Source organism: Dendrobates tinctorius, unplaced genomic scaffold (genome assembly GCF_039654945.1).
Source record: "Dendrobates tinctorius isolate UK_male_01 unplaced genomic scaffold, ASM3965494v1 ptg000001l, whole genome shotgun sequence".
Taxonomy (NCBI): domain Eukaryota; kingdom Metazoa; phylum Chordata; class Amphibia; order Anura; family Dendrobatidae; genus Dendrobates; species Dendrobates tinctorius.
This window is the reverse complement of record NW_027361669.1, coordinates 4879215-4902802: the sequence shown is the minus strand read 5'-3', so window position 1 is coordinate 4902802 and position 23588 is coordinate 4879215. Positions and strand designations below refer to the sequence as shown.

At 41.3% G+C, this 23588-nt stretch overlaps 1 protein-coding gene across 1 annotated transcript in view; it reads right to left on the bottom strand.

The window, feature by feature from the left end:
- LOC141055576 (sulfotransferase 2B1-like) overlaps window positions 1-23588 on the bottom strand; it is a 79555-nt gene that overhangs the window by 32674 nt on the left and 23293 nt on the right. Inside the window, exon 4 of the mRNA XM_073552558.1 lies at window positions 16382-16476. Coding sequence (XP_073408659.1) covers window positions 16382-16476 — 95 coding nt within the window. The remainder of the gene's footprint in view (window positions 1-16381; window positions 16477-23588) is intronic.

Here is a 23588-nt window from a genome sequence, read left to right as displayed (position 1 = left end):
TTTATTTTGTGGGTTCCAGTGGTTGTATTCCTGCATACCTGCCTGTCTATCAGCAGTGCCCGCCTGCATGTCTATAAGCCGTGCCCACCTGCCTGTTGATGAGCCAGTCCAGCCCACGCCTGCCAGTGCTCATCTGTACATCAGCCGATTCAGCCCATACCTGCTAGTGCCCATTTGTAAATCATTCGGTTCAGCCACACCTGCCAGTGTGCATCTGTACATCAGCCGGTCCAGTATGAATCCGTAGTTCCCGTGCTCCTACAGCACCTGCCTGCATCTACTATACCTTCTTTTGGGCTGTCCCAACTACCTGTCTCTAGGTCTCTAGGGGGATAGCTGCCATCTACCCTAGGTCTGTCCTGGTCAAGCACCTGGTCCAACTCATTTGGCTTTCCTTGGATCACGGTATTGTCAGCCGCTCTGTAACCAAGTTCAGATTAGGTAAGGCTACTGGTTATGCCCCTCCAGGCTTTCTTTTGAACCCAGCTCAGGGGTTCTATCAGCCAGCCCATTACAAGGACGAGGAGGACAACATGGACAGTCGATCTCTTTGTGGGGACAGGGAATTTTTGTTTGGTGGCAGTCTGGCAGACATGTCTATGCGTCGCTGCCTTTCCCACATTTTGGACAACACTAATAACAGGTTGGTCACCCTTCTAGACCGACACTTTAAGGAGAACTTTATAACTCTCCTTCCTGTGGTGGAGAGGTCTAATAAAATTTTGCAGCAACAGAAGGCCCTAGTTGAAGAATTATTACAAAAATTCCCATTTGACAATGCTGGCGGCAGAGGTTGCAGTTCCTTGGACAACCAAGGAGCACAGGAGAGAAATACACAACTCAAATCCAACAGAGACAGGGGAATGCTGGCAAAGTTCTGGGAGAGTTTTCTCAGACCCTCCCATCGCACTGGCCCTGAGGCGTGGGGTACTCTCACAAAGAGTGCAAGTTTTGGAAGATGCTGAGGGAGTACCTTGCTGACCGTACCAACGTCCTCCGTGATTCCTTTGTGCCTTATAATTAATGGGTGTCCAAGCTGGACATGTGTGGCATGAACTGGTTCTCTATGCCTTTGAGGTCCTGGACTGCCCTGTCACTAGCGTTTTGTCAGAGCATTTTGTCTGCCCGAACATTACGATTTGTTTGACTCGAATAACGAGTACCCAAGCATTTTAGTGCTTGGTCATCACTATTAATGATACTAAAAACTACAAATAAGGGAGACCTTTGCCTACTAACCTTTGAAAAATACAGGCTTTCCATCCACTTAGTCAGAGTCATGGAGTGGCATTCATCTCAACACAAAAAATCTCTGGGTAGATATAGGGTTGAACACACTCAAAAAAAATATAAGCCATTATTTATGGTTAACCTCCCCATAATAGATTTAAATACTGGGAAATAGCCAATGCTTTTATAAAAACTACACTAAGACTTTAGCATAAAACCAATAAAAAACATAATCTAATCCCTATTATATCTCATTTCACTCTCTTTGTATTCTTGATTCAAATAAATATAAAACCTAAAAAAACAAGATTCTAACATCAGCGAAGATGCCTAAATTACCTATTAAACATCTGATGAACAACAACGAGCTCTTACCATAAATAAAATAAAAAATCTATTTGCCAATCTAAAATTATAACATGAGTAATAATCTTTAGCTATTAGCTAAATTTTAATCTATGAGGAATATCAAATTTAACCACTGAAAATACTATACTCTAGAAGAATTGATTTCAAATAAAAATGGAAAAAAAAATATTGAAATTTTCTAAGAGCATATGTAATAAACAAGAAATAGCTTCTTACGTAAAAAATGGGAAAAAAGACTAAAATTCTTGCTATACCCTAGATGAAATTAAATCCATTTTTATAAAGCACACATTTACATTCAATATTAATACAATATCAAGGGCACAATTAAAAAAAATATTAATAAATGGTACAAAACCCCAGGGCACCCATAAGATTATCTAAAGCTGATAATGAATTAAAGCTTGCAAGAGATGTTAAAAGCAAAAAGAAAGGATTTTAGAGTGTATTAAAAGTAAAAGAAAAGTCAAAGGTGCTATAGGATTTTTACAGGGTAAAAAGTTTAAAATCCTATTTTGCATCTTTTTTCTCTCAGAAAGTAAATGTAAAATTAACTGATCTTCACTGTATTATTGAATTAATAGAAGAAACCACACTATCTATAAACATAAAGATGGTGAGGAAATACTTAGATAACATAAATGAAGTCAAGTCTCCAGGTCCAGTTGAATTACATCCTAGGGTACTGAAGGAGATAGCAGAGGAAATTATTGAACCACTCTCCATAATCTTTGAAAATTATTGGAGAGCTGGAGAAGTCCCAGAAGACTGGAGAAGAGCAAATGTTGTCCCTATCTTCAGAAAGGGGAAGAAGATGGTCCAATAGAACTATAGACCGGTGAGCCTGACTTCTATACCAAGAAAGATTTTTGAACAAATTATTAAACAACATGTATGTAAAGCTGGAGTCACACATAGCGACTTACCAGCGATACAGACACCGATATCAAGGTGTCAGGATCGCTGGTAAGTCGCTATGTGATCGCTGGTGAGCTGTCACACAGACAGCTTCACCAGCGATCAGCACAGCGATGCCAAGCGCCCGGCATCGCTTGCCATCCCTGTAAAAAATAGAATTAAAATAAAAAATATTGTTATTCTCACCTTCCGACGTCCCGCGCAGCCTTCCTCTCTCCACGCTCCGGTCCCAGTAATCCTTTGCGAGAATGACCGCGAGACGTCACGGTCTCGCGGGAGCGTGAAGTCTCGCGGTCATTCATGCAAAGCATCACTGAGACCGGAGCGTGGAGAGAGGAAGGCTGCGCGGGACGTCAGAAGGTGAGAATAACAATATTTTTTATTTTAATTTATATTTTTTACAGCTGATCACTGGTCTCCCGCCTGTCACACGCAGCGATGCGTGCTGGCCAGCGGGAGCCCAGCGACCAAAAAAATGTCCAGAGGTTTCTTACAGCGATCAGTGATACCGGCAGGGGGTCCGCTCGCTGATCGCTGTCACACACAGCGATCTCGCTGGTGAGATCGCTGTTACGTCACAAAAGTTGTGACTCAGCAGCGATCTCGCTAGCGAGATTGCTATGTGTGACTCCAGCTTTAGTATCTGGATAAGAATGAAGTGATTAACCAGAGTCAGCATAGTATGGGTTTGTAACTAATAAATCATGACTAACTAATTTCCTTCTATGCCAGAATCATTAACTGATTGGATCAGGGAAAGGCATTAGATATAATATATCTTGACTTCAGCAAAACATTTGGCAAAGTATCTCATACAATCCTTAATGAAGAAATTACCAAGTATGGACTGGACAAGGCAACTGTTAGGTGGATTCATAACTGGCTTAGTAATCATACCCAAAGAGTGGTCATAAATGGTAGTACATCCAGTTGGAAGAATGTCTCAAGTGGACTGTGTCCTGGACCCCATGTTGTTCAACATCTTTATCAATGATTTAGATGAAGGAATCGAGGGTAAACTGATTAAATTTCTGATGAAACAAAGCTAGGAGGGATAGTTAATACTATAGAAGACAGAAAGATAATTCAAAAAGATCTAAACATACTGTAACTGTGGGCAGCAATAAACAGAAAGTTTTTAATAGGGAAAAATTCAAAGTTCTACATCTGGACAAGAAAAATAAAAAAAAACATACAGAATTCGAAGAATAGGGCTAAGCAACAGCACATGTGAAAAAGACTTGGGTATACTTACACAGTAGATTACATACTAAACATAAGTCAACAGTGTGATGCAGTAGCAAAAAAGGCAGACACAATTCTGGATTACATTAACAGATGCATACAATCTAGATCACGTGAAGTAAATATCCCCCTCTAATCCACTTTGGTCAGACCTCATTTGGATAATACTATGTCCAGTTCTGGGCACCACATTTTAAAAAAGACATCAATAAATTGGAGCAAGTTCAGAGAAGAGCGACCAGAATGGTGAGAGGTCTGCAAACAGTGACCTATGAGGAACAGTTAAAGGTTTTAGGAATGTTTAGTTTGCAAAAGAGGAGACTTAACAGCTGTCTACAAATATCTCAAGGGCTGTCACACTGTAGAGAGATCAGCTTTGTTCTCATTTGCATAAAGACTAGAAGCAATGGGATGAAACTGAATGGGAGGAGACAGATTAAATATTAGAAAAATATTAGGAAAAACTTTTTGACAGTGAGGCTAGCAAGCTGCCATGAGAGGTGGTGAGTTCTCCTTCAATAGAACCCTTCAAACAGAGGCTGGACAGACATCTGTCTGGGATGATTTAGTGAATCCTGCAGTGGGCAGGAGGTTGGACCAAATGACCCAGGAGGTCCCTTCCAACTTTACCATTCTATGATTCTATGATCACCCAAATTACTTTAATCTCAAATATCATTAACAAAGGAAAATAACAAATAATGTTTGTAATGCATAAATATATGTAAACTTGTCATGGCTTGATTTATGGATTGGACCGGGTGACTTTTTGCTCAGTGGTCGGGTCTGCTTTCTGCTGAGCTATTGACCTTTTCTTCCCTGTCATTATGCTGGTTGCGCCAAATACTCTTGTTTTTCCTTTCTGGGTTTGCTCCTTTTCAAGTGTTTCCCATTGTACAGTTTTAGTAAGCCCTATCACGGTCTTTGTGGGGCTATATATATTCCACCTTCACTACACTTTCTTGCTGGCTATACTTCTAGGTGGATTAGTGCTAAAGAGTTCCAACTCTTCAGCAAAGAGCTGGAACACCACTGGTATTTCTGCTGAGTATTTGTCTGCCTTCCCAGCACCTTTCTTTCTCCTCAGTTAGGTTGGTGGAACGATATACTTGTTAATTTATTATTCTCCATTTTTCCCGTTTGTGCACTTGCTTGAAGTTTCCTCATCCTGGGTCCTCATATCCCTCTGCACACTTTCCCTCTCCTGGATAGCTGTGTGTAGTGGTCTCAGGAGGTACGAGAAACTCCTTCATGGCCTTTTCGGGAGCCAGGTCTGAGTTGGTGTTTTTTTCAGTTATGTGGTTTGGGATTGTGGAGTCTGCACAGGGTCAAGGAGGGTGTGGGTGAAGATACTTTGTGTTGTTGTAGTCTTTATTATTCCCAATGACCATGTATGAGTTATTTACATGCATAACATTATCTATTGCATATATCGTCAAACTACTTCTAAGGGCAGTTTCACGCGTCCAGATATATCTTGTACCGGAAATCACAGTACCGGAGATATCCATGTCCGTGTGGCACACGTGTGCTGCCCATGTGCCGTATCAGTACCACATGGCCACCGGGAAAGTAGAGCTACAGTAAGCGCTGTTCCCCTGCATGTGGTGCTGAACACGGATGTCATTCTCCCTGCTCTGCCGGTAACAGTGTGAGCAGGAAAGAATGAATGAAAAAAAACAATGTGGGGTCCCCCTTTTATTTTGAACCAACCCGGCAAAACTAACAGGTGCAGGTCATGCTATTCTCAGGTTGGTAAGGGGCCATGAATATGGCCCCCCTCCAGACTAAAAATAACAACCCGCAGCTATCTAGAAGACACAAATCTATTAGATGTGCCTATTCTGGAGCTTTGACGGGTTCTTCCCACCTGCCCTGGAGTGGTGGCAAGTGGGGTAATAAGGGGTTAATGTCACCTTTCTATTGCAAGGTGACATTAAGCCTGGCTTAGTAATGGAGAGGTGTCAATAACACACCTATCCATTACTAATCTGATAGTAAGTAAGATGTTAAATAAATTATGCAAATTGTCTCTTCAGAGAGGAAGAGGACTAGAACTCTAGTGCCATCTATTGGAAGTAGCAATCCTAAAAGACAAGTTGACCCTTTACCGAGCCTTGTTACATGACTTAGGATAAAAGCCAAGCCAGAATCTCAATTTGCAGACACTGTGTTTCGGGGTACTGCCCCTCATCAGTGCAAAGTGTGAGATCTGGTTTGGCTGTGAGAGTGGCGTCTGACCGTTATCCAAGAAGTATCATTTCTCCTTGCGGAGAATGACATGCTAAGCATGTTGAGGTGAGGAGACTTAAAGCCGCAATGCTCCTCTGGGAAATATGCTAATTATGCAAATTGTCTCTTCAGAGAGGAAGAGGACTCCTCTCTCACAGCCATACCAGATCTCACACTTTGCACTGACGAGGGGTAGTACCCTGAAACACAGTGTCTGCAAATTGAGATTCTGGCTTGGCTTTTATCCTGTCATGTAACAAGGCTCGTTAAAGGGTTAATCAGTTTACAGCTGGAGCGGTGCTAATTCAGCGCTCGGGCTGTAAACTATTGGGAAATGAATGGGAAGCAGCCCGCACAGGCTCAGTGACAAGTATTGACATCACTGAGTCTGTGTTCGCTGCCGGCATGAACTCCTGTGACCTCCTGTGGGTTACAAGGCTATATGGGGGTACATATGCATTGCTATATGGGGGGTTGCTGGACTATATGGGGATACATATGCAGGTCTATATGGGGTACATATGCAGGGCAGTATGTGGAGATTGCAGAGGTACATGTGGGGGTTGAGGGATATATGTGGGGGTTGCAGGGGTACATATGCAGGGCTATATATGGGGGTACATATGGGGTTGCTGGGGCTTTATGTAATCATCGCCGTCCGTACTATTCGGCAGTTTGACTGCGTCCGGGTGCTGTCCAATTTTTATTTTTCCCATATTTGTCCCATAAAGCAGAATAGATGTATTCACACATTGTTACAACCATAGGTCTGGTAGTGAGATCCCAGTAACTCAGAACAGGTCTTAATCTGATCTATCGGCTGATCAGACTTGGTGACTCAGGTCTATGGAGATCGATGAGACTCAGATGCAGATTCGAGACTTCACATTTTGCTTCCGTTTTTCATCACGGATTTGTTACTTAGTGATAAACTTGAGTAAAATCGTGATCTTCCAAAGGTTTTTATTGCTTTGGAAGCATGGACTCCTCCACACACTGAAGCAAATAGGACATCTAGGATGACACCTGAGGAAACATTGGGCTGTTTGTCTTGGATTTTATCTCTCACAATGGATGTGTGAAGGTGGCCTTGGGGCTCATGCAGACGAGCATTTACAGCCTTTTGCTGTCTTAATTGTGATCAGATTTCACACGGACAGTGCACCGATCATGCATTGAGGCTGTTCAGTTGAACGATTTTTTTTCGCTCCGACTGTCCATGAGAATAAAATGTCAGCAGGCACTACTTTCTACTGAGTCTCGGATGAGACTCACACATTGAAGTTTTTGGGTGCGAGAAAAAAACCTGATCCCCATGGAAACCTAGGAAACTGTATGTGATCATGGACGTGTTTTAAAGTAGTTGTATAAAAGCGGATCGCAAATGGACATAAAAAATGGACACATGGATGGTGCATAGATTAAAATCTGAGGAAAATTAGAAAATTGTCCAAGTTTTCTGGATGAAATGCAGGTGACTTCTTATGCGCTTGCCGGTGATACCGGCGAGTTTTGCCGACATTAGTCGGGTGTTTATGGGGAATTTTAACTAATATCTAAAGATATGGGCACTTTTAGTATGACTTATCAGTAGGGGGCGTCACGACTTAGAGTGCCTAGAGCAGCATGAACACCAAATACGGCCCTGCTCACGGAGGACAGTGTACACTGTTCTCCGTGTTCACGTGTGCTGCACGTGTCGCGGCTCATTTGTCCGGATCAAAACGGACATGTCTGCGTGTTTTGCATACGGACCATGTGTCTGTGAAAACACGCTGACATCTGCATAGACCCATTCATTTGAATGGGTCTACGTGTGTCAGTGTCTCCGGTACATAGGAAAACTGTCACTACACGTACTGGAGCAACTGACGTGTGAAACAGGCCTTAGGCAGGATTTCCAACCTTCCTCTTCTACGATCCCCATACACTCCTTATTTTACCTCCCCTACTTCCTAATATGTTTAATGTTTCCAATTGTTATTATTGTCATTGCTGTTAATATCTAATGTCATTTATATTTTCAAGTTAAACATGTTATTACTTATCCAAAAATAAAGAATATATGTAAGCAGTATATTAATAACTGTTTATATATAAAAATAGATGACACAAAAATGATAATACTATGATAATGATAAAAGCAGGAGGTTCTCTGTCTTGATTTCTATTTGATACAGAGCTTTCCTTTATTTCCTTTATCCAGACACCCACTTGCTCATGTCACCTACATCTAAAGACAAACTCCAGAATCCGATATTTTCTCACCTTTGAAACTGCAAAAACTTGTAAGAAGGGGCCAGGACCATAGTCATGGCCGAGGACACCAGGGCCTTGGTGTCCCTGCCTCTTCCCACAGAAAAATTGTCAGCTTCTACAGGCATACCTGTTCGGGGTTCTGGTTCACCATCAGGAATTTCACTGCAGTGAGGCACAGCTCCTGCACACTCAACTTCTGTGCACAGGGTAGAAAGAACGGACACAGATACCGGTTCAGATGCAAAACAAACGATTTTACTTTTCTCTTCAGTGGTCCCGGACCCTTCAGTTACATTGCAGTCCACACAGCATTCCTCCTGCACTTTCCCTTTCCTGCTTTCTTTGTCCACACACTCATTGCGGGGTAGTAGCGCCCTAGGCGGTACCGCAGCATCACTTCTGTAGGACCTCAAGACATAGGGGATCCCGTTCATCCGTTTCACCCTGGATTTGCAAGCTTCAGCCCTTTTTAAGATTTGCCACATGGTGAATATTCTGCGCCCTGCATGACTTTTGGACCATGTATTCCTTCCCGTTCCTGCTGCTGTCATAAACTGCAAGCTCACAGCTGCTACGGTCTTATCCAGCACCCGTCTGACTGTGCCCGTGCTTTTCTTCTTCAAAACATTGCATAGCTGCTATGGCATCCTGGGCTTAGAGCCCTTGTGGACACTTCTGGAGTGCTCGCCCTTCTGAACTGTTCCTATCTCCTACACTTGCTTAACCCACAGCAGCTCCTCCTACAGTTTACCCTATGTGAACTTCCTATAGCTATACCTAACAAGGCCCACTAGTATACCCCATCTAGTGGCCATCTACAGAACTACACTTACCCATATCTAGAAACTCTATACTAATAGTGCCCTCCACTATTGAACCCCATGGATGGACCAGCTTACCCTAACCTATGCATTTATATGTAGAACATAATACAGCACAATATATTACAATATATTACAATCTGTACAGCATGGTAACACATATAATGTGGCAGTACCAATGAAGCAAACAATGGTAATACACTATAAGGTTAGCAGTACCAGGAATAATTACATATATATACATTACCACTTCTTAAAGGGAGGCGACATTAACCCCTTTCTGACATGAGATATACTATCCCGTCTATAGGACCCGGGCCTCCATGCCCATGGATGGGATAGTACGTATAGCGTGATCGGCAGCGCTCACAGGGTGAGCGCCGCTGATTGCGGCCGGGTGTCAGCTGATTATCACAGCTGAAACCCGGCACTATGTGTCAGGGGCGGTCACGGATCGCCCCCGACACGTTAAACCCTGGCACACTGCCATCAAACACGATCGCAGTGCACCGGAGGTTTAGGGAAGCATCGGCAGGGAGGGGCTCCCTCTGTGCTTCCCTGAGACACCCACAGCAGCGCAATGTGCAGCGCTGCTGCGGGGGCCTCCTTCCCTGCAGGTCCCTGAATCCAAAATGGCGGCGGGGACCTTCGGGGGCCTGCAGGGAGGCGGCTTCCTCATGCCTGCAAAGAGCCGGCATGAGGAAGCCTTCAGCACTGCCTGTGACAGATCGCTGATCTGTCACAGCGATCTGTGATGTGACAGATCAGCGAACTGTCACATGACAGTGATGTCCCACCTGGGACAATATAATAAAGTAAAAAAAAAAATCGCTAAATAAATTACAAAAAAAAAATAAATTCCCTAATAAATTCATTTTTTGGAAATGAAAAAAAAAACACAAAACAATAAAAGTACACATATTTAGTATTGCCGTGTCCGTAACGACCTGACCTATAAAACTGTCCCATTAGTTAACCCGTTTAGCGAACCCCTTAAAAAATAAAAAACAAAGCAAAAAATAATGATTTATTATCATACCGCCGAACAAAAAGTGCAATAACGTGCGATCAAAAAGACGCATATAAATATCCATGGTACTGCTGAAAACATCATCTTGTCCCGCAAAAAATGAGCTGCCACACAGCGTCATCAGCAAAAAAATAAAAAAGTTATAGCTCGCAGAATAAAGCAATGCAAAAATAATTATTTTTCATATAAAATTGTTTTCAGTGCATAAAAGCGCCAAAACATAAAAAAAGACATAAATGAGGTATCGCTGTAACCATACTGACTCAAAGAATAAAACTGCTTTATCAATTTTACCACAAGTGGAACGGTGTAAACGCACCCCCCAAAAGAAATTCTTGAAATTCTGGTTTTTGTTCATTCTGGGTCCCAAAAATCGGAATAAAAAGCGATCAAAAAATGTCACATGCCCGAAAATGGTACCAATAAAAACATCAACTTGTCCCGCAAAAAATAAGACCTCACATGACTCGGTGGGTGAAAGTATGGAAAAATTATAGCTCTCAAAATGTGGTGATGCAAAAACTATTTTTACAATAAAAAGCGTCTTTTAGCGTGCGACAGCTGCCAAACAAAAAAACCCGCCATAAATAGTAAATCAAACCACCCTTTAGTTAGGGAAAAATAATAACATTTAAAATTTAAAAAATGTATTTATTTCCATTTTCCCACTAGGGTTAGGGTTAGGGCTAGGGTTATGGTTAGGGTTAGGGGTAAGGTTAGGGTTAGGGTTAGGTTTACGGCTAAGGTTAGAGCTGAGATTAGGGTTAGGGGTGTGTTGGGGTTAGGGTTGGAGTTAGAGTTGGGGGGTTTCCACTGTTTGGGCACATCAGGTGCTCTCCAGACGCAACATGGCGTCTGATCTCAATTCCAGCCAATTCTGCGTTGAAAAAGTCAAATGGTGCTCCTTCCCTACCAAGCTCTGCCATGCGCCGAAACAGTGTTTTACCCCCACATATGGTGTATCAGCCTACTCAGGACAAATTGCAAAACAACTTTTGGGGTCCAATTTCTCCTGTTAACCTTAGGAAAATAAAAAATTGGGGGCAAAAATATCATTTTTATGGAAAAAAAAACATGATTTTTTTACTTTCAAGCCCGGGCGTTATAAACTTCTGTGAAGCACTTGGGGGTTCAAAGTGCTCACCACACATCTAGATAAGTTCCGTGGGGGGTCTAGTTTCTAAATTGGTGTCATTTGTGGGGGGTTTCCACTGTTTTGGCACATCAGGGGATTTCCAAACGCGACATGGTGTCCAATCTCAATTCCAGCCAAAAAAGTCAAATGGCGCTGCTTCCCTTCTGAGCTCTGCCATGCGCCCAAATAGTCGCTTACACCCATATATGGGATATCAGCATACTCAGGACAAATTGCACAATAACTTTTAGGGTCCTGTTACCCTTGGGAAAATAAAAATTGGGGGTGAAAAGATCATTTTTGTGGAAAAAATATGATTTTTTAATTGTACGGCTGTACGTTATAAACTTCTGTGAAGCCCTTGTGGGTTCAAAGTTCTCACCACATATCTAGATAAGTTCCTTGGGGGGTCTAGTTTCCAAAATGGGGTCATTTGTGGGGGTTTCCACTGTTTAGGCACATCAGGGGCTCTCCAAACGTGACATAGCGTCCGATCTGAATTCCAGCCAATTTTGCATTGAAAAAGTCAAACGGCGCTCCTTCCCTTCTGAGCTCTGCCATGTGCCGAAACAGTGGTTCCCCCCCACATATCAGGTATCAGCGTACTCAGGAGAAATTGCACAATAACTTTTGAAGTCCAATTTCTCCTGTTACCCTTGGTAAAATAATAAAATTGGACCTGAAGTAATTTTTTTGTGAAAAAAAGTTAAATGTTCATTTTTTTTAAACATTCAAAAAATTCCTGTGAAGCACCTGAAGGGTTAATAAACTTTTTGAATGTGGTTTTGAGCACTTTGAGGGGTGCAGTTTTTAGAATGTTGCCACTTTTGGGTATTTTCTATCATATAGACCCCTCAAAGTGACTTCAAATGTGATGTGGTCCGTAAAAATAAAATGTTGCAAAAATGTGAAATCGCTGGTCAAATTTTAACCCTTATAACTTCCTAGCAAAAAAAAATTTTGGTTCCAAAATTGTACTGCTGTAAAGTAAACATATGTGAAATGTTACTTATTAAGTTTTTTGTGTGCCATATCTCTGTGACTTAAGGGCATAAAAATTCAAAGTTGGAAAATTGCGAAATTTTCAAAATTTTTGCCAAATTTCCATTTTTTTCACAAATAAATGCAAGTTATTTGAATTAAATTTTACCACTAACATGAAGTACAAAATGTCACGAGAAAACATTGTCAGAATCAGTGGGATCCATGGAAGCGTTTCATAGTTATTACTTCATAAAGGGACAGTGGTCAGAATTGTAAAATTTGGCCGGTCATGAATGTGCAAATCACCCTTGGGGTAAAGGGGTTAAAGGGAATGTCTCACTTCACCCCCTACAAACTCTTAATTAAACTCTTTATTAATTATCTTCTAGACTACTGCAACACTCTAATAATAATCAATGTCCCCCTTTTCTCCTCTCAATCTGTCTGAATTAGGCAGCCATGGTTGTATTTCTGTCAAGTTACTACAAAAATACCTCCATCTTGTGTCAGTCCTTGCACTGGTTACCCATTTGCTACAATATGAACTTATCGCTTTCATGCACAAAGTGCTCCATGGTTCTACACCACTCTATATCTCCTCCCTCATCTCTATCTACCACCCTACCCATTTCCTCCATTCTGCAACTGATCTAAGACTAGCCCATTACTACTACACATTACTTTGCACAACTTTTTGATATTGTCTCTAAATGTGTTGTTCTCCCCTGTTTGTGTTTGTGCCCCCAATTTTTCACTACATACTTAAATTTTTACTTCCCTTGATATACAATAAAGATTATATACATTTTTAGTTCTCTATCAACTCAAATATTCTGTTTAATGATCCAGGACAAAAATTAAGAAAAGTCAAACAAGTGCTCATCAGTCAGCACAAAATGTAGATGGAAAGATTCTGAGAAACTGACGAATGACGCTTGTGATACCAACAACAACTTTGTACATATCAAAGTCCATGCCGCCAACTATTTACTTTACAGCCAATGCTGCTTTTTGCTACAGACCTTTACCCTTGTCATGATAAATCAGAAATGTTAAACTCTGATGAAAGCAAAGTCTAGTGCATGAAAGATAAATATTAGAACTTAGTTTGATTTGATTAAAGCATAAATAAAAAAAATACCTACATTAATTTAAAGGTAACATGTCAATAGGCTTTTACAAAAGGAAGTACTGTCACTGGTGAAATAGTTGCTTGTTTTCTAATAAAATATGCAAATCAGGCTAGAAGTGCATTGGGGAGTGTCAATATACTTGGAATGCTTCTTTAAAGTGAATTGTCACGCCCCTGTACATTTCAAGACTAATTTGAGTATGGCTCTCTAAAGCCCCCGTTACACACTGCGATATCGCTAGCAATATCGCTGTAAAGTCACCGATTTTGTGACGTTGCAGCGATATTGCTAGCGATATCGCTGTGTCTGATACTTACCTCTGACCGGCTCCCCCGCTGGTTATCGCTGATCGCGCGAGAAGCTGCTGGACCATTCCTCGTCGGTCACTTCCTGCGGCGCTTCCTGTGGCGCCGACGAGCGACGCGTGGAGCCGGGCGGGAGGACGCAGGATCGCCGCGTCTGACAGGTAAGTAGTGATCCCCGTCCCCAGCGATGTCGCTGGTGAGATCTGCCTGTGTGGCAGCTCCCTAGCGACCACCTAGCGATGCACCAGCGATCCTGACCGCGTCATATCGCTGGTCGGGATCGCTGGTGCATCGCTAGGTGTAACGGTACCCTAAGCAAGATTTCTGCTGACTGGCATATCCAATCTCTACATAAAAGGTGTAATTTTTATTGGGGCACAGAAGCCTATATAGCACTACCAGTACTTCCATATGTAAACACAAGATGGTTCAATTTAACTTCTTTTCGACTTTGGTCGTAACAGTACGCCGACGTCGGACTCTTTCCCTTTGACGTGGGCTCCTGTGATGGATTCACGTCTTTCCTGACACGTCAGCTGTAGAATCATAGAATCATAGAATCATAGAATCGTAGAGTTGGAAGGGACCTCCTGGGCCATCTGGTCCAACCCCCTGCTCAAAGCAGGATTCGCTAAATCATCCCAGTCAGATGTCTGTCCAGCCTCTGTTTGAAGACTTCCATTGAAGGAGAACTCACCACTTCTCGTGGCAGCCTGTTCCACTCATTGATCACTCTAACTGTCAAAAAGTTTTTTCTAATATCTAATCTGTGTCTCCTCCCATTCAGTTTCATCCCATTGCTTCTAGTCTTTCCTTGTGCAAATGAGAATAAAGTTGATCCTTCTACAATGTGACAGCCCTTTAGATATTTGTAGACAGCTATTAAGTCTCCTCTCAGTCTTCTCTTTTGCAAACTAAACATTCCCAAATCCTGCAACCTTTCCTCATAAGACAGGGTTTGCAGACCGGTCACCATTCTGGTCGCTCTTTTCTGAACTTGCTCCAGTTTTCTGGTCTTTTGCTTCCCTTCCCATGTTGTTCTAGTTTAAAGCTCTCCTTACAAGTGTAGCAAGGCGACTTCCAAATACATGCTTTCCAGTCTTCGTAAGGTGCACCCCATCTCTAGCAAGTAGTCCATCGTATAAGTAGTTCACTCCGTGATCCAGAAATCCAAATCGTTGCTGACGGCACCATCGACGGAGCCAGTTGTTCACCTGCAGAATCTTATTCCACCTCCTTGTTCCATGGCCATCCACTGGGAGGATGGAAGAGAAGACCACCTGCGCTCCCAGTTCTTTCACTTTCTTGCCTAAGTCTTCAAAGTCTCTGCAGATGGTTTCCAGGTCGTTTCTTGCGGTGTCATTTGTCCCCACATGTAGTAGCAGGAATGGGTAGTCATCTGTAGGTCTGAAGAGTCCTGATATCTTGTCAGACACATCTTTAATTTTTGCACCTGGAAGACAGCACATTTCTCTTGAAGTTATATCCGGTTATATCTTGAAGTTATATCTTGAAGTTATACCCGGAACACCAGCGGGTGGAATCGCGATCGACCTGTGGCTATTAACCCGTTAAATGCCGCTGTCAAACTCTGACAGAGGCATTTAACACGCGTATACAGCCTGCGTGCCGGAAATCTGCCTGTCACGTGATCGCGGGTCAACGATGGGTTAGTATGACAACCAGAGTTCTCCTGCAGACCTCCATAGTTGTCGCTGGCGGATTCTGCTAAATACAGGCAATTTGATCATCCCCTGTATGTAGCAGAGCCGGTCAGTTTATGGCAGCTTGTATTTTCCAATGGAGACTATTGAAGCATGCCAAAAGTAAAACAAAATAAAAAAAAAATAAAAAAATAAAAACAAATAAAAGTCCAAATCACCCCCCCATTCAAAATAAAACAATATAAAAAAAATCAAACATGCACATATTTGGTATCACCGTGTTCAGAATTGCTTAATCTATCAATATAAAAAAACCCAATCGCTAAACGTGACGAGAAAAAAAGTCAAAACGCCTGAATTACTTTTTTATGATTGACCCAAGATTACATTAAAACACAATAACGGACGATCAAAAGATCGTATCTACACCAAAATGGTATCAATAAAAATGTCAGTTCAGCACACAAAAAATAAGCTCTCACCAAACCCGGGATCATGAAAAATGGAGACGCTACAGGTATCGGAAAATGGCACTTTTTTTTAACAAACCTTGGAATTTTTCTTCACCAGTTAAATAAAAAAGAACCTAGACATATTTGGTGTCTTTGAAGTCGTAATGACCTTGAAAATCATAATGGCAGGCTAATTTTAGCATTCAGTGAACATAGTAAAAAAGCAAAACAAAAAACAATTGTGGAATTGCACTTTTTTTTGTAATTTTGCCACACTTGGAATTTTTTTCCTATTTTCCAGTACACGATATGTTAAAACCAATAGTGTCATTCAAAAGTACAACTCATCAAAAAACAAGCCACCCTGATGGAAAAAAAAAAGTTATGGCTCTGAGAGGAAGGGGAGCAAAAAACAAAAACTCAAAAATGTAAATACCTCTGGTCATGAAGGGGTTAAGGACTACACCGAGAAAGTAATTCTAATATATAATTATGTATAATTTGTAAATTAAATCTTAAAAGATGGAAAAAAGTGTGAGGGAGGGGGATATCATCCAATCTTCTAACACAATCTGGGACCACATTATTTCTATTACTACTTAACCTCATGAAGCTCCTCATATGTAATGAAGAAAAAGTTCTTATTGTCCTTCATTTGCATCCATCCTTTTACATGATCGAACCAGGAGTTATAAAGAACTGTTCGGGGAAAAAATGAGAAAATAAGGGCATGTTTGTATGAGATTTTATAAAACATGATAGCAAACATAATCTGGGTCTATATTGTCATTATGTGACAAAATATGTGTCCCGAGTATTGTATAAAACATTTAACATTTGACTTTTAATCTTTAAAATAAACATAATTATTACTTACTGCATTTTTCGGACTATAAGACGCACCGGACCATAAGACGCACCCCAATTTTCAGAAGGAAAATAGGGAAAAAAATAATAATGTGTCAAATGGGGGTCCGTCTTACAGTCCAAATTCAGCTTACCTGGGAAGGGATCCGGCACAGGTGGAGGAGTGGTCACAGGGGTCATGCAGTGGTCCAGGGTCGTGCGGTGGTGGCTCTGTGCTGGGGCAGGTTGGTTGTGCTGGAGCAGCTGGGCTGTACTGGGGCAGCTGGGCTGGGCTGTGTTGGGGCAGCTGGGCTGTGGCAGCTAGGTTGGGGCAGCTGTGCTGGGGCTGGGGCAGCTGTGCTGGGGCTGGGGAAGCTGTGCTCGGCCTGGGGCAGCTGGGCTGTGCTGGGGCAGCTGTGCTGGGGCAGCTGGGCTGTGCTGGGGCAGTTGGGCTGTGCTGGGGTTGGGGCAGCTGTGCTGTGCTGTGGCTGGAGCAGCTGTGCTTGGGCTGGAGCAGCTGTGCTGGGGCTGGGGCAGCTGTGCTCGGGCTGGGGCAGCTAGGCAGGGCTGGGGCAGCTGTGCTGTGCTGGGGCAGCTGGGCTGTGCTGGAGCTGGGGCAGCTGTGCTGTGCTGGGGCAGCTGGGCTGTGCTGGGGCAGCTGTGCTGGGGCTGGGGCAGCTGTGCTGTGCTGGGGCTGGAGCAGCTGTGCTGGGGCTGGGGCAGCTAGGCTGGGGCAGGTGGGCTCTGTGGGATGAGGGTGGCGGCTCTCTGTGCTCCGGTGCAGGGGCAGCGGAGATTTGAATCTCGTCCCCCGACATCTCAGGACGAGATCTGAACCTGCGCATGCGCCGTCCCCGGACCGGCGGCCATCTTCCCGGCGTCCATGTTCCCGGAGGCCACCGCAACATGGAGGCGGCCAGCAAGGGATGTGCGGGGGCCTCCGAGCTTGGAGGAAATGTCGGCGGAGCCGCCGCCCCTGCACTGGAGCACAGAGAGCCGCTACCTCTGCACCGGAGCACAGCCCACTGCCACCACCCCACTACAGAGCCCCACGGCACCCGCACCAGCCTCCAGCCATGATCGGAGGTTAGTATATTGCGACCATAAGACGCACCCCCCACTTTCCCCAAAAATTTTGGGGGAAAAAAGTGCGTCTTATGGTCCGAAAAATACGGGTATATTGTTTTAATATTTCTTAAATATTTTTAACACCAACGTATTTCCCAGCAACATACAGTTGATAGGGGACATGAAAAAACAAAATTATTATCTATAGTGACCGACTTAGTAACAATTCAACCAAGAAGACTGAAAACCCTGCTCACAAAAGCTTACAATCTATGAAGAAACAGAGGTGAGACGAAAGATGAAGCATCTTAGTCATCATTTGCGCCTTTTTTTAACCCCTTCAACCCAAGTCCGTTTTCCACTCTTTTCCTTTTCATTTTTTTCCTCCACTTCTTCCAACCCCCTTTTTTTTTTATTTCAGGTCATATAAGCATATGAGGGCTTGTTTTTTGCGGGACGAGTTGTAGTTTTGAATGACAATTTATCATGGGATACATATGAAAGCTGAAAAAAATTCAAAGCTTTTTAAAAGTGCAATTTCACAGGTTTTTTTAAAAAAAATTTTTTATTGACTATGTTCAATAAAAATGTAAAATTGATCAGGCAATATAACTTTCCCGGTCAGTACGATTATGCAGATACCAAACATGCATAGTTTTTTTAAATTTAAGTGGTGAAAAAGAAATGTGGAGTTTTTGTAAAAAAAAAAAGTTGCCTGTGTCACCATTTTCCAAGACCAGTCGTTCAATTTTCGAGATTTGAGATGGTGTGAGGGATTATTTTTATGCCCTAAGATGATGCATTTTATGGTAGATACAATGTTATGATCGCCTTTTATTTCATTGTATTGCAATGTTCGGGCATTTCAATTTTTTCTCAATACGCCGTTTAGTGATAGGATTAATTTACTTTATATTTTGATAGATCTTATTTTTATGAAAGCAGCAATCCCAAATATGTTTATTTTTTAAATTGTTTTTTTTTAATGGAGCAAATGGGGGGTGACCTGTACTTTGTGTTTTCTGTATTTTTTCATATTTTTAAAAAACTAATTTTTTACCTTTTGCAGTATTTAATAGGGGACTTGAAGCTGTGATTGTCTGATCGCTTGTTCTACCCAAAGCAATAGTACTGCTCTGTATAATAAAAATCATGATCTGCTATGAATGCCAGCTACAGGTTGGTTTTCATAGAAGAATCGGCTGGCATGGCAAACCTATTGCCACTTAGTGATCACGCCATGGGCTCACTGATGAGCGCATGGAATGATGTGCATTTACGTTAAAAAAAAATTAGCAAAAAAGTACACATATTTGGTATCACCGCATCTGGAACATCCCGACCTATAAAACTGTCCCACTAACCCTTCAGTGAACACCGTAAAAGAAAATAAATTTAAAAACAAGGCAAAAAACTATGCTTTCTCATCATACCGCCAAACAGAAAGTGGAATATAATGCAATAAAAAAGTGAATATAAATTAAAATGGTATTTCTGAAAATGTCATCTTATACCTCAAAAATCAAGCTGCCATTCAGCTCAATAAGTGGAAAAATGAAAAGCTATAGCTCTCAGAATAAAGCAATGCAAGAAATAATTCTTTTTTTCTATAAAATAGTTTTTACTGTGTAAAAGCGCCAAAACATTAAATAGATGCAAATGTTGTTTCACTCTAATCGTACTGACCTGAAACATAAATCTGTCTTATCAACGCCATAAAAAATTCCTTAATTGATGGTTTTTGTTCATTCTGCCTCCCAAAAATCGAAATAGAAAGCAATCCAAAAATGTCATGTGCCCTTACATGATACAAATAAAAACCTCAAATCATCCCGCGAAAAATAAGCCCTCACATGACTCTGTCAGCCAAAATATGGAAAAATGATAGCTATCTAAATATGGCAATGCAAAAGCTTGTTTTTGCTTTTAAAAGCGGCTTTTAGTGTGTGACAAGCAGCCAAACATACAAAAACGATATCAATCTGGTATCGCTGTACTCGCACCGACCCGAAGAATAAAGTTGTCTAATCACTTATACAGCAGGAGGAATGGTGAAAATTATAAATAAAACCAATTCTTCACCTGCTATTGATTTATTCATTCTTCTTCCCAAAGATTACAGAAAGGCTCAGCACACATTTATCCTGCGCTCTACACTGAGCACTTACAATGGGGTTTCCATCTAAATCTTCAAAAACGTGATTCAGATAGAACCCGTGATAGAAAATTCCCTATAATGAGGCCTGTGATCCAGTAGTGATCGTCTTTTGAAGCATACATAAAAGCGCGGTCTGCCACAGTTTTGTGCACTTCTAAAAAGAAGGACAAAGCTGAATAGAGGCCAGACGGAGTCCAAATTAATTCTGCTGCCTCATTATAGTGAGTGGCTCCCTCTGGGGTTTTATCTGAATCATGTCATTCAGAGATTTAGATGGAAACCCTGATATACAGTAAGTACTCAGTGCAGAGCATTAGATAAATGTGATACCAAAAGTTATGCAAAATGTTCCCAATAAAAGTTTCAACTCAATCCACAAAAAAATCAAGTCACAAGTCTGGTCTGTAATAAGCTAACAGAAATATACAGTGCTTCGACGTTGCTGGTAGTTCAAAGGTTCTCATAAAGCGCTATTGCTCATTGCCACACAAAAGAAATTCTGCGCCCTCAAGTCCAAATCTTTCCCTTCCAAAGCCTGTAGTGCGCCCAAACAGTAGTTTTCTATCACATATTGGGTATCGGCATATGTATGAGAAATTGCACAACAAATTGTAACCTTAGCGAAAATAAACAAATTGTGGCCAAAAGAACATTTTTATGGGAAAAATGTGATTTTTTTTATTTTCACGGATCAGCTTTAGAAACTTCTTTTAAGCACCTTGGGGTACAAGGTGCTCAAAACACATTTAGATAGGTTTCTAGAGGGGTTTAGTTTCCAAAATGGGGTCACTTGTGGGGGGTTTCCACTCTTTAAGCACATCAGGCACTCTCCGAATGTAACATGGCACCCACTAATGATTCCAGCAAATTTTGAATTCAAAGTCGAATGGCCCTCCTTCCTTTCCGAGCCCTGCCATGCATCCAAACAGTGGTTTTCCCCTACAAATGGTGTATTGGGATTCTCAGGAAAAATTGCACAACAATTTTGGTGTACATTTTCTCCTGTTACCCTTGTAAAAATAAAAAAAAAATTGGGTCTAAAATAAATTTTTTGTGAAAAAAGTTAAATGTTCATTTTTTCCTTACAAATTGCTTCAATTCCTGTGAAGCACCTGAAGGGTTAATATATTTCTTCAATATTTTTTGAGCACATTGAGGGGTGCAGTTTTACAATGGTCTCTTTTTCGGTATTTTCTGTCATATAGACCGCTCAAAATCACTTCAAATGTGATGTGGTTTCTAAAAAAGTGGTTTTGTAAATTTTCTTGGAAAAATGAGCAAATTGTCTCTTCAGCGAGGAAGAGGACTAGAACTCTAGTGCCACCTATTGGAAGTAGCAATCCTAAAAGTCAATGTCAACCCTTTAACGAGCCTTGTCACATGACATAGGATAAAAACCAAACCAGAATGTCAATTTACAAACCCTGTGTTTCGGGGTACTGCCTCTCGTCAGTGCAAAGTGTGAGATCTGGTTTGACTGTGTGAGAGGCGTCTGACTGATATCCAAGAAGTATTGTTTCTCCTTGCGGAGATTGACATGCTAAGCATCCTGAGATGAGGAGACATAAAACTGCAATGCTCCACTGGGAAATATGCAAATTGTCTCTTCAGAGAGGAAGAAGATTAGAACTCTAGTGCCACCTATAAGAAGTAGCAATCCTAAAAGTCAATGTCGACTCTTTAATGAGCCTTGTCACATGACTTAGGATAAAAGCCAAACCAGAATCTCAATTTGCAGACACTGTGTCTTGGGGTACTGCCCCTCGGCTTAGCATGTCAATCTCCGCAAGGAGAAACGATACTTCTTGGATCTTGGAAAAATGAGAAATCGCTGGTCAACTTTCTAAGTTCCTAATAAAAAAAAACTATGTTTCAAAAATTGTGCTGATATAAAGTAGACATGGGGGAAATGTTATCAATTAACTATTTTGTGTAACATAACTCTCTGATTTAAGGGTATAAAAATTAAAAGTTTGAGAATTGCTAAATTTTCACCAAATTTTGATATTTTCACATTTGTATTAAACAAATGTTACCACTGTCATGAAGCATAATATGTAATGAGAAAATAAGCTTAGAATCACTAAGATCCATTGAAGCGTTCCAAAGTTATTACCTCATAAAGAGACACTGGTTAGAAATGAAAAAATTGTCTTGGTCAAGAAGGTGCAAACAAACTTCAGGGTGAAGGGGTTAAAAGAAGCAGCAAAAAGATACTGATAAAGGGAAATAAAGATGGGAAGTTTGTAAAGATAATGGAAATGGAACCTTGGTAGGAAGCATGCAAGAAAAGCAAGCACCAAAAGATTCAGCAAATTCAGCAGAAACAAGTCATAGTTGGGAGAAGTCATCATAGAGCTTTTCGGAGGATGGCAAATAAAAGTGAAATTGAACAGCTACAATCAGACAAGAACACACATGATTTAACACTACAGGTTTTAGTTGCAGTGGATATAAAATGTTTACACATCCCATGTCATGTAAAAAAGTAATTCCAAGAAGAATTATTTCAGAACTTTTTTAACAAATAATGTCACACCTAATCTGTATAATTCAGTTGAAAAATAAACTGAAATCTTTTCTGGTGAAAATGAAAAATAAAGAACTAAAATAATTTGATTGCAAAAATAGGCATACCCTTAAAATATTACTTTATTGACAATATTCAGTCTTTTTGGGTAGGAGTCTATCAGCATAGCACACTTAGAATTGCCAATCTTTCCCTACCCTTCCTCACTTTAGTGCTCCAAATCTGACAGATTATGAAGACATTTCTTTTTCTTCTTGCAAAGCAATTCCTTTGTTGATTTGGAGGTGTGCTTAGGATCATTGTCCTAAAGGCAAAATTCCTCTTCATCTTCAGCTTTTTACCAGGGTTCTGAACATTTTGTTCACTCATATTTGAACTGTTCACAATTCCCTTAACCTTGACTAGAGCACCAGTTCCAGCTACTGAAAAACTGCCCCAGTGCAAAATGCTGCCTTCACCGTGCTTCACTGTGGGTATGGTATTCTTTTAGTATTCTTTTAGTATTGCACGATATTGACTTTTCCCCGAACACAACTTTTGAAATTATGGACAAATATTTCACCCTTGGTCTCATCAAACTATAATACATTTTCCTACATGTTTTTGCAAACTATGTAGACTGTAGCAAAGTATAACCGTGCTTGGATGTTCTCCTTTGTAAATATATGAAGAATACAGTAGATTGTTGCAACATACAGTGCACAACTAGTACTTGCCAGAAATTCTTGCAGCGTCTTTAATGTTGCTGTAGGCTTCTTGGCAGCCTCCCGAGCCAATTATTTTGTTCCACATCAATTTTTGAGGAATGCCCAGTTCTATGCAATGTCACGGTTTTGCAAAATTTAAGCCACTTGTTGATGTTCATCTTCATATTGTTCCATAGTATACTTAATGCATTGGAAATTTGTTTGAACTCTTCTCCTGACTGATAACTTTTAACACTGAGATCCTTTTAGCAGTTTACAGACCATGAATTTGGTGTAAAATGTAACTAAGAAAATGTCAGGAAAATCCTAATAGAGCAGTGAAATCTCATATGTGATTAATCAAAATCACTGTAAGGCTAGGTTCACATATACTGTATGGCGTTAGTGCAGTCCGTTCAACACATGCGTTAAACGGACTGCGCTAACACGACTTCTTTTTTTATCACGTTATGCGATCGCACTAGCGCAACTGCTCCATCTGCGCTAGCAGTGACCGCGTCCG